This window comes from Arvicanthis niloticus, chromosome 1 (genome assembly GCF_011762505.2).
Source record: "Arvicanthis niloticus isolate mArvNil1 chromosome 1, mArvNil1.pat.X, whole genome shotgun sequence".
Lineage (NCBI taxonomy): Eukaryota > Metazoa > Chordata > Mammalia > Rodentia > Muridae > Arvicanthis > Arvicanthis niloticus.
In genome coordinates, this window is record NC_047658.1 from 166843479 (window position 1) to 166855959 (window position 12481).

At 42.7% G+C, this 12481-nt stretch overlaps 1 protein-coding gene across 2 annotated transcripts in view; it reads left to right on the top strand.

The window, feature by feature from the left end:
• Positions 1-12481, top strand: part of Grk5 (G protein-coupled receptor kinase 5) — a 168924-nt gene that overhangs the window by 58847 nt on the left and 97596 nt on the right. For both annotated transcript variants that reach the window (XM_034524941.2, XM_076926284.1), the window contains exon 2: positions 8709-8804. In XM_034524941.2, coding sequence (XP_034380832.1) covers positions 8709-8804 — 96 coding nt within the window. The remainder of the gene's footprint in view (positions 1-8708; positions 8805-12481) is intronic.

Below are 12481 nucleotides of genomic sequence, written 5' to 3' on the forward strand. Positions count from 1 at the left end.
CCTTCTTTTGGGTCACATTCCCAGAGAGTTTGCTGATGAGAGTCAAGGCAGTTTTTTCACAAAGCATGCTTTCCCCACCCATCCTCTGACCTTAACACCTCTCCCCCCTCCAACACTTGTATTTTTAACTTCATGAGAAAATACAGGAAGAGAGCAGATTTTATTTTCAGAAACTATCATTTTTCCAAATTCTTTCTACTTAAAAAACAGGTTCTGGGGTGGAGTGAGAAGACTGACTAAGAGTATGTATTAGTTGTGACAAAATACCCGACAGCTACTTAAAAGGAAGGAGAGTTTTGTCTTGATTCACAGTTGAAGAGCACAAGCCAACATGGTAGGAACTGCAAGAACTCAAAGCACCTGCTCACATTGCATCCACAGTCAGAAAGCAGAGAGAGATGCGTGCTGGTGGTCAGTTTTCTTCCCCCTTTTATTGAGTCCCAGATCCCAGCCCATGGGATGGTGCTCTTTCCTGTGTCTCCTGTGTCTCAGCCACCTACATTTAAGTTAAACCTTTCATAGACATACCCAAGAGGCATATTTCCATAGTGATTCTAAATCTAATGAAGTTGGCAGTGAATATGAACAATTATAGGTTGTTTGGTTCTTATTTTAGTGTTGTAGGGTTACCCAGAGCTGTGCTGTGAGTATGTAGCAGTCTTCTCTTTCACAGCTTTCTACATGCTGTGCTTGTCATGATGGAGGATTTCTGAGCACTTCTTTCCTATCTCTCTCTCTCTCTCTCTCTCTCTCTCTCTCTCTCTCTCTCTCTCTCTCCCTTGCTCTCTCCCTCCCTCCCTCTCCCCTCCCTCCCTCTCCCCTCCCTCCCTCTTTCCTTTCTTAAGACCCAAGACTGAACTAGGCCCACAGAGGTATGTAAGAAAACATTTTGATATGCAGCATGAAGTGTTTGTTGTCTTTGTATTAGGGTAGAATGGAGGAAAGTCTTGAGAACCAGAGAGGGCTGGTAACCTGGCCATAGTTTTACTACTTGGGCTGTGATAGGTGGAGTGGAGAAGGAAGGACTAGTGGCCTTCTAGTACTTATCTTCATGGCCTCCCTGAAGGTTGTTTGAGCACCAACCCCTCTGGCCTGACCCAGATATGCTTCTTTTTGTTTTCCATCGTGTAGCTAGGTTCTTATTTAGCCTTTTTAGGACCTGGGGGATTACATACCTATGTGTCAGCAAAGGTAAGTGTTACATACCTCTGTTTCTAATATTTAAAACTTGGAGTTCAGCAAGGATTCTTGGATGAAGAGTGACTTCAGACAGTTTGTACTTAACAGAGGAGGGGAAATTAGTGAGAGACAGCTTCTCCAACTCACTTGTTCTTGTAGTCAGTGTCTTCCTTTAATGCCTTCTATCCTGTGTCTTCTTTGGTCTTGACTCATGCCTTTTTCACCTTACTTGAGATGGAGTTTCCCCAAGGTTCCCTCTTCACTGTTCTTGCCAGTACCTTGAGGATTCAAAATCTCCCTTGACTTTGTTTCCCACACAATGACTCCATCTTCCTCAGTCTTCCTTCTCCTCTCCAGGCTCCTCATTATCCAGATTCTCAAGGTCCCAGTGATGCACATTGACCTACCTGTTCTTCAGGTGACACTGAAGTTCATCTTGTGGGGATGCCAATATTATTCCAGCTCTAGTGGTTTTTATAGGCTTTTGTTGGGACTTGGTCATCATTTTCTTTTCTGCTATCTGTACTGAGTCTTTCTGGGGTGGGCCACTCTGTTCCCAGGAGGTGAGAGTGAGGCTGATTCCTGAAGAAGCCCAGGGTAGAAGGGAGAAGGTATCAGTAATCAGGATCTTTGCAGAAGGTTGATATTTGAGTTGGCTTTTGAAGAATGAGTAAACTTTAGGTTGGTTGTAAATGGGAGCAGAAGACCGAAATGATGGAAATCCTTAAGCTGGTAAGGCTGCTGATGTGTAACATCATGACTGCCACCCAAGGATGCAGCCTCCAGCACTAGAACTGTTAAAGTTTCCTGAGGGGCCTTCCTCAGCTGTGCATTTCTTCCAAGTTGTGGCAGAATCTTTTCTCAGGCTCAATGTGCTGGTGCTGAGGAGGCCTGTCTCCTTGTCCCCATGGTGACCAGTAACCAGACCTTGTGTTGGTTTTGGTTTTTCTAATTTGAGGTTGTGTGATCCCCTGGTTGTGGCTGAGGTTTTTCTGCTCTTGAAACCCCAACTGTGGTGTGGCCATGAGGTGGGGCCTAGAGATGCTGGAACCTGCTGTAGACCACAGACCCCACATGCCCTGGGCAGTACACCATGCCTCTTCATGCTCTACTCTGGACGTTTTGGGTTCTTCTAGCTGGAAATTGCGGTACCACAGAATTTTTTTGGGTTAGAACTGTGTGTCTTCGTCTCACCACATCCAGTCCTGCAGAGGCAAGGACTGCTGGGAGGCCTAGTATGTGCTGAACTCCTGGTCCCACTACAGCGTCTGCCTGTTCATTGAGATTTTCTGTTACAATAGAGGCCCCTAATAAAAGTGCCAATAAAAGAGCAAACTACTAGGCAGACCGATTGATGTAGAAATAGTCTGTTTTGAGCCTGTTTTGCCTGTAGCTCCTCTGACTTCTCTCTCTGCCCATCTCATCTCTGTATTACTGTGTTTTGTCAGAGTGCTCCCTGGTCTGATTCTTTGTATGTCAAACTATCAAGAATATCAGTGGAGGCCAGGCAGTGGTGGCGCACGCCTTTAATCCCAGCACTTGGGAGGCAGAGGCAGGCAGATTTCTGAGTTCCAGGACAGCCTGGTCTACAGATTGAGTTCCAGGACAGCCAGGGCTATACAGAGAAACCCTGTCTCGAAAAACCAAAAAAAAAAAAAAAAAAAAAAAAAAAAAAAAAAAAAGAATATTAGTGGAGTATGAATGACCTAATCTTATGTGACCTTGGGCTCTTCCTGAGTCTCTGAGCTGGCTCTTCCAGATACCCTGGGTTGTATCTGCCATGTGGTAAGATCAGGGTTGGATAAGAAGCTGCTCTGTGTTCCTAGAACTCTCTACCTCTTTATCCTGACCAGCTCTGGAGTTATATGTCTAGCTGGGAAGTCCCCAAACACTCAGACCCAAGACCCAAGATAGTGTTTGTAAATGAGAATGGTCCCCATAAGTTTATAGATTTGACTAGTTGGTGGTCCTCGGTTGGTGGAGATATTTGGGAATAATTAGGAGATGTGGCCTTGTTAGACTTGCAACATTCCCCGTGTGCTTTCTCTGCTTCATACTTGTGGATCAAAATGTGAACTCTCAACTGTTCTTACCATACCTTTGCTCTGCTATCATGGACTTTAACACTCTGGAACTAAGCCCAGTTAAACTCTTTTATAAGCTCCCTTGGTCATTGTGTTTTATTATAGCAATAGAAAAGTAACTAAGACAAAGGCCATACCTCCTAAAAGTTCCTGGTAGTCCTTGACCAAAGGAAAATGGACTTTAGTTACCTAGAGTCCATGGCTTATACTTACTAAGGAGATTGTGGTACACGCATGCTTTTGGCAGCCCCTTCTGTGAGGGTTTCTTCTAAATAAGTTCATAATTGTGTATGGGGTTACTGAGTCCTTAGAACTCACCTGAATGGAAAGACCTAGCCACACACACTTCTCAGGCAGCATTGTAGCATTGCTATCTAGGTGCTGGCTGGGAGTATGTGGGTCATTGGCCTTTTGTACCTAGAAATACAACAGAGCAACCTATGATACAGCATTAGGACATGTAAGAATCTCTCAGACCATGGCCAGAATGTTTTGAGAACATCTCTGATTTCTACAGCTTTCCTATGTTACACAGTTTGCATAATAGAAAGACTCAGCATGATGAGAATCCATAACAAACTGGTCCCTTGCATAGGCATAACATAGACATTACCATACCATAGGCCTTTAATTTGTAGGTTGGGCCTTGCCAGGAAGTCTCAGGTCTGTGTACACTGGGTCTCTATCAGCACTATTCCAAACAACTTTGAAGGATTAACAGATGGCTTCTGTGGCTCTTCCATGTCACCTCTAGCCACCACTGGTATTTTTGTTCTAACTTGCTTGCTTTTGTTCTAACTCCTTTCCATTCACAGTGATGGAACCTATCAGACTGTTGCAGACTCCAGGCAAGACCATGATGCATGGTCTCAAGAGAGAAGATGAGCCAGTCAGTCATATTTCCTCAGGGACATTATAACCAGGACAGGAAGATAGAAAGCTGGTGAAAGGTCGTGAGAACTCTGTGGATTTAATAGTAGCCGAGTATCACAGGATGCAAGGCAGTCAAGACACAGACAAATGGAACAGTTGTCATGACAAGTCAGAGCCTTGATTACCAAATTTTGGAACTGGGAGGATTATTTTCAGTAGACATGTTCAAACTTCTGTATGTTTCTATGGATCTATATTTAGAAGTAGGCATGGTGATGAGAAATCAGAACAAGAAATTTCTAGGAAGTGCAAGTAGTTATCCTTTACATCAGACTCACAGGCTTCTGGTCTCTCTGAGTTCAGCAGTTGAAACATGAATTTCTAACCATGACCTTGGGCTGCTGCTCCAAGAAGTGCTGTGATAACAACAGAAGAACAAGAAGAAAGCTTTCCCCAAAGCTTTCTCCAGCTTCCCCTTTTCACTCATTTCTTTTTTTCTCTTTTTTTTTTTTTATTGGATATTTTATTTACATTTCAGATTTTATCCCCTTACCCCATTCCCCCCCCCCCAACTCCCTATTCCATTCTCCCCTCCTCCTGCGTCTATGAGGATGTGCCCTTACCTACCCCCCCCACTCCCACCTCCCCACCCTCTTCTCCTCCCCCCCCCCCCCCACTGGGCGTCTAGCCTTCCTGGGACCAAGGATCTCCTTTCCCACCTATGTCAACAAGGCCATCCTCCCCTATATATACAGCTGGAGTCATGAGTCCCTCCATATGTGCTTCCAGGCTTGTGGTTTAGACCCTGGGAGCTCTGGTTGTTTTTGTATTGTTGCTCTCCTCATGGGGCTGCAAACCCTTTCAGCTCCTTTATTCTTCTCTCTAACTCCTCCATTGGGAACCCCATGATCAGTTCAGTGGTTAGCTGTGAGCATATGCCTCTGAATATCTCAGACTCTAGCACCTCATGGTACCTTCTCCAAAATCGACCATATAATTGGTCACAAAACAGGCCTCAACAAATACAAAAAAGATTGAAATAATCCATTGCATCCTATCAGATCACCATGGCCTAAGGCTGGTTTTTAATAATGACAAAAACAATGGAAAGCCCACATATATGTGGAAACTGAACAACACTCTACTCAATGATGACTTGGTCAAGGAAAAAAATAAAGAAAAAATTAAAGACTTTTTAGAATTTAATGAAAATGAGGACATGTCATATCAAAACTCATGGGACTCCATGAAAGCAGTGCTAAGAGGAAAATTCATAGCTCTAAGTGCCCACAAAAAGAAACTGGAAAGAGCATATACTAACAACTTGACAGAACACCTGAAAGATCTAGAACAAAAAGAAGCTAATATACCCAAGAGGAGTAGACGGCAGGAAATAATCAAACTCAGGGCTGAAATCAACCAAGTAGAAACAGAAAGAACTATACAAAATCTCAACAAAACCAGAAACTGGTTCTTTGAGAAAATCAACAAGATAGATAAACCCTTAACCAGACTAACCAGAGAGCACAGAGACAGTATCCAAATTAATTAAATCAGAACTGAAAAGGGAGACATAAGAACAGAAAGTGAAGAAATTAAAAAAAAATCATCAGATCCTACTACAAAGGCCTATACTCAACAAAACTGGAAAATCTGGATGAAATGGACAATTTTCTAGACAGATGCCAGATACCAAAGTTAAATCAGGAGCAAATAAATCATCTAAACAGTCCCATAACCCCTAAAGAAATAGCAGAAGTCATTAAAAGTCTCCCCACCAAAAAAAGCCCAGGACCAGATGGGTTTAGTGCAGAATTCTATCAGACCTTCAAGGAAGACCTAATACCAATTCTCTTCAAACTATTCCACAAAATAGAAACAGAAGGAACACTCATTTCTTAAAAGAGGAAATGAACATCAGTCTTAGAGTATCACTTGAGCCTTTGCTGGAGTTGTGACACAACTCTATGATTTGAGGGTTTTTCCTTTCTGTGACTCTATTTCCCCATCTGCAAAATGGATTCAATAACTAGGACCTATCCCTAGTGTTATATGAAGAGTAAAAGAGTATGGGTTTATCACCATGTTCCCTGGCCCTGAGTATGTAAGAAACACCACATATTTTTAACTTCAAAATTAAAAAGCTGAGTTTGGTAGCACAATCAATCAGGAGGCAGAGGGAAGCCCATCTATCTCTGTAAATTCAAGGCCAACCCACAGATCGTTCCAGGCCCCTCAGGGCTACATAGTGAGGCTCTGTCTAAAAGGCAATAAAAGTAAAAGAGACATAAAGGTTATTATTTGGCAAGTTCTGTTTTATATTCATTGCTGAGGCATACTTTCCTATTGAAGGTTCATCATTTTGTTGGCTCTCTCCTTCCTTCTGCCACTCCCTAATCAGAGGAAGAGGAGATTATTACTTGGTGGCTAAGAAAGCAGAAACAAGAAGGTGGTATTTGTTAAGAAGTACCTCCAGAGACTGCACCATGAAAGACCTGGCAGGCAACTGAGGCTCCTGGATCCGGAAACACATATACTTTCTTATTGTCCCCCCGCCCCCCCCAGGCTTTTCCCCTGTACTCCTCCCTGTTCAAGCTTAAGGCCTGTCCTCTTGATCTTTGCAGCCTTCCTTCCCTAGAGCCATCAACAAGCATAATTCAACTGGCACCTCCGCCCTAAATTTTGCCCCTTTTTTATTCTGTAGTGGGAGCTATCCTACCCATCTCTAGGCCATCCTCCTTCTGAGGCCACCTACTTCCATGCTTCCTCTCTGGCTGCGACCACTACTCTCTGGTGTTTCATTGAGCTTTAATACTTGGAATGAGCTGTAACCTTCATAGTGGCAGAGACTGGGTTGTCTTTACAGGCTGTAAGGCTACAATGGAGAAGCCAATAAAGACAGAGGCTCAAGGCTGCTTGCATCCTTAGATGACTGTGAGCTAGTGCTTGCAGTTGTGACAGTGTTGGTTTGGTGAGCTTCTCTCACTAAGCACAGGATTTTCATCTGTGAGTGAGACTCAAGGCACAGCTGGTATAGGGAGGACTACAGTAGAAGAGAGGTTGTCATCAATTCCACAAACAATCATTTCTTTTCCTGCTAAGTAGCTATGAAGAAAGTTGGCAGTTACTGGGTATTGTGTTAACCACATCATTGTCTCCCTTCACCCCTTTAAGGAGTGCCAGACAGGGCTCTGCTTTTCAAAGGTATCATGAAAAGGGGATGCTGGAGCTATACTGAGAGGCCAGGTGTGGCTTTGGTAGATAGAGGGCTAGGAAAGGTAAAGACTGAAAGAAATATGTGCCTGAGACAAAGCACACATTCACCTCTAATCAGCAGACACTGAGTCTTTACCATGGGGTGAGAAAGAATGGTAGAAAATGCAAGACCAGTTATCTTAGTTAGGGTTTCGTTGCTGTGAAGAGACACCATGACCATGGCAACTCTTTTTAAAGATTAATATATTTATTTTATATGAGTACACTGTCACTGTCTTCAGACACACGAGAAGAGGGCATTGGATCAACATTTCAGATGGCTGTGAGACACCATGTGGTTGCTGGGAATTGAACTCAGGACTTCCTGAAGTGCAGTCAGTGCTCTTAACTGCTGAGCCATCTCTCCAGCCCCATGGCAACTCTTTTAAGGACAGCATTTAATTGGGGCTGGCTTTTAGGTTCTGAAGTTCAGTCTATTATCATCAAGGCAGGAGCATAACAGTGTCCAGGCAGGCATAGTGCAGGAGGAGCTGAGAGGGCTGCATCTTCATCTGAAGGCCACTAGGGAAGACTGGCTTCCAAGCAGCTAAGAGTGCTTCTAATGCTTCTGCCTTCTTTTGTTCCACTGGACCTTTTATTGGTTGTTTCTGTGTTGTTGAGACCTGTAAAAAACAACAAAGGAAGGAAAGATTTCTTTTGGTTCAGAATTTTAGGAGGTTCAGACTCTTTGAAGATGGCTGGGAGAACATGGTGGAATAGAGAGCTTACATCACAGTGAACCAGAAAACAGAGAAAAGAGGAAACTGATTCTTCTGTGGCTTTATTGCTTCTCATTTCTCTTTACCTCCAGCCCATGGAACCATGCTACCTCTTCAATGTAAGACTTTCCACTTCAAGTAATACCCTTTGGAAATACCCTCATAGAAACACTCAGAAGTGCACTTTACCAGTCTTCTAGGTGAATTTAAATGTAATGAAGTTGACAATGATTAGCCATTATAGACCTATCTGGGTAATTCAAGAAAATGTTTCTATTATTGCTTATAATCCTGTCTTTAATCTTACCCACTTCTGTGTAATTTAACATATTCACAGATTCCTAAGATTAGGACATCTTTGGGTAACATTATTCTGTCTTCCACAATCGGTCAGCCTTGTTCTGGAAGCCGAATCTTTATGTCTGGGAATCACTTGTGTGTGCACGTGTGTGTGTGTGTGCATGTGTGTGTATTTGGTTCAGGACATGTGACTGGCTTAATCTAAAGCCCAGAAGTTGGTGGAGAGGCTTTTGGGGTGGGATGCAAGCTCTGAAGCTTTGGGCAGCACTAACATCAGTGGCATTTTCCATCTCTGCAGGGGGTGGAGGAAAGCGCAAAGGGAAAAGCAAGAAGTGGAAGGAAATCCTGAAGTTTCCTCACATCAGCCAGTGTGAAGACCTCCGAAGGACCATAGGTATGGAGTATATTAGCTGCCAAGGCCTCTGTACAACAAGGCCAGTGCAGTTCAACTAAGCAGATACAGAAAATCTGGCTCCATCTGATATCTTTGCTAATAGGCCTAAAGTTATAACCAGCATTTGATCACTATTTTGTGTGTGCCAGGACAAACTTTTACTTTCAGGGATCCTTTGTGGTAGGTGCTGTTATTTAATTTCAGAAGGAGAAACTGAAGACAACGACTGTAACTGGCCCCCATTGTCCCAGATCAAGCCAGAGCAGAGATGAGCCAGGGCCAGTTGGAGTTCCCAGAAAATAGATTTTCCTATGGTGTATGCTGTTTCAATCCACTTTAATTTATGGTAATTTTTATAGCAACCATAGGAAAATGTACAGGATACTTTGGGCAGATTATAGGAGTCCTCAGGCTGAACTCCCTGTTTTTCCTGGATCCCATGCATTCTGCTCTTGGAAGACAACTCTGCACTTGGGAGGTTGATATTCATGGTGGAACCATTGACTCAACCTAGTTGTCTTTATCTAGCCCCAACTTAGCCACCTCCAACAACAACCTTTGCTTAGCTCCTGTAGGGACATAGCAAATACACCAAATGGGTCTAGTGAACATAGCATATTCCTTCCATCCTGATGAAAGAAGTCTGCATATTTTGCTGTATTGGGTTCATTTGCTTTTTAAGAGTATAAAAACATACAAATATGAAATTCAGGTACTTCTGGTTCCAAACAAGAAGGAATAGGTGCAGTGTTCTTTGTCCTTTCTATCAAGGGCAGTTGAAAACTCAAGGAAACATAGAAGATTCTGGAATGTAGAGAGTAGGCAGATGAGTGAGGCTATTGAGATATAAAGAATAAAAGATTTTCCTTTTTGCTTCTGTTTTGTCTCTGATAGGGTGTTGGGGTGGGGGTGGGGATGACAAAGCCTAATATGTTAGTGCAAACTGACAAAAGTCTCTTCTTTACCAGAAAAAAAAATAAAGAACTAACCTGTACTTTCTAGAAAGGAATAGATAGAACTGGAGAGTTGGCTCAGTGGTTAAAAGCACTGGCTACTCTTCCAGAGGATTAAGGTTTGATTCCCAGAACCCATGTGGTAGGTCATAACCATCTTTAACTCTAGTTCCAGAAAACCCAATGCCTTCTAGCTACCTTGAATACCAGGCATCATGTACATGATTACGTGTGTGTGTGTGTGTGTGTGTGTGTATGTGTGTCTGTATGTATGTATATGTATGTATATATATAGCATGTATGTCTGTCTGTATGTATATGTATGTATATATATTCAGACAAAATATCTATCACATAAAATAATTAAAAAGTAAATATTTAGAAGGGAGTAGACAGTGCAGCTGGGAATCTGTGGACACAGTGAAGATCTGCTTCTTTGGCTTACGCCTGCAATGACAAACCTACTTCTAGACCTTGACTCATAGAGCCTCTATCTCAGTCAGTATAGACTACTATTGCAAATAACATGGATTGGGTGTCTTAAACAGTAGATGTTCATTTTTATTTGTTTCTAGATATTCAAGATGAAGGATCATTTCTGCTTTGTAGATGGTTTCCTTGTGTCCTTCATAGTAGAAGAGAACACAGTTTCTCATTCCTCTTCACGTCAGGGCTCTGATCCTATTCATAGGGCTCCTTTCCTAATCCATTGTGTTGGGTGTTAGGATTCAGCATGTGTAACTCGATTTGGATGCAGACATTCAATTCATTAGCAATCTGTTCCTAGAATCAAAGGTCAGCATTTCTTCTTATTTACTTCTGTTCTCTGAAGGACTTCTTCTTTGAGGGAAACTGTCCTTACCCAGACTCTAGCTATACCCAAATTTCATCAAAGTTTAGGGGCTCAGATACCTTCATTATACTCCTCTTTCCTATGGGGCTTCCTGCTTATCCTTCACCTTGTTTCTTTCCTATTCTGTTCACTTCTGATTTGGAGAGCTGGGAACACAAGATTATGCTCTTGGAGTCTCTTGGACCATGGACTCTCACCCAACAGCCCCAGCCCAGTTTAAGTCCTTTCACAGGTCTCTTGGTACAGCCTATACCTATACTGTGTATGAGAACCAGGCCTGCCATGTGAAAAACGACTCTCGATTCTCTGAGGGAGTGTTGAAAAGCCTCTGTGTATTGATGCAGTGGGGAAGAGGCTGGAAAAAACAAGAAGGCCGATGTAAGCAGAGGGTCTGTCACATATGGGCCTGGGCCAGGAGTTGAGCCTTCTGCCTGTTTATAGTCTGTCGCTGTGGTGTTTGCCCAGCAGCTGCTGGGGTCCTGCTGGAAGGCGTTCTTACATAAAAATCCCATTTCTTTTCTAGACCAATACACAAACCAAACAGTGGCAAACACCAAGTTTGTTTTTCTTGTGGACACATGAGCTCATTTTCTGAAGCTCCCTGGGAAGATGTCCCAGGACAGGCACTGAAAAGGGCCAACTGGGCAGTGTGAGGTGGTGCAGTGGGAAGGCTGTGCATCAGAGAAAGGAGCCAAGCTGACAAAGACCCTGAGATACTTCCTCCTTAGAACCATTTAGAACAGTGGTTGCTAAAAGCCACAGACTTCTCCTGCCTTCAGCATTGCCTTGGGCAGCCACAGATATCTCTACCCAGCCCCCCAGATGACGTTAGATACTAACAATTATTCCTCTGTTGCACCCCCACCCCACATTCATTTTTCTACCCTGCTTGGAATAAGCCTCTAACTCTGACCTGTGGGTTGTAGGTCATAGGTGACAAAAAGCTTTGGCTGGGTGAAGCCTTAGGACCCCCTTCCAGAATAATACTTTTTCATATGCAAAATAGAATACACAGAGTTACCAAGGAAACCAGTTCTTTTAATTTAATATACAGTTACTAAATACTTTTAAAATGTAAAATTTAGAAATGTATGTGCTTTTTTATTAATGCTTGAAATAACAGGGTCTAACAGCTGGTTAATAGCTATTGTGTATTTGCATCTGTGATGAGTATAAGTGGTATTTTTGGATATCTGCAGCAATTATGATATGAGTAGATTTGCAGTTTCTGTTGGTAACAAGTCCCAGGCACTGCTAATACCATTGTGTGTATTGTATACCTTTGTGGTCAAAGCAAGTGTGAATTTTTGGTAGACCTTGGTGAAAGGCTAGATGATTTTTTTTCCATAGGAAAGCACAGTCCCTTGTCATCACAGTCTCTACCTTGCCTTCTGCAGTCCATTCTTAGTGCCCTTGGGTCACTCCCTCTATTCACAGATGCTCTGGACACTTTATTGTCCTGTGAATTCCTTAAGCTTGCTTTCCGCTCTGGAGCCTTGGCCCTTGCTCTTCCCTCCATCTAGAATGTTCTTTCCCACACTTTGTTTTGCCAGTAGACTTTAAGGTCCCAAACTAAACATCACCTCCAATGGGGAGCCATCTAAAGAAGAGTCTGCTATAATTGTGTTCTTTCATGTAGAGCTGTTTATTGAATGATCTCTGTTCATAACCCCATTTGAAGTCATCTTCATTTGTTCGTTTACTTGTATTTTTTTGTCTTCTCTACTGGACCAACTGTTCTGGGTTAGAAGTGGCTGTGTTTTACCTGCTTTACTCCTGAAGTACTGCTTGCCACATAATAGGGCTTATTAAATATTGGCTAGATGAAGATTGACACAAACTATTTTAAATTAGGACTCTTTTTTTTTAAA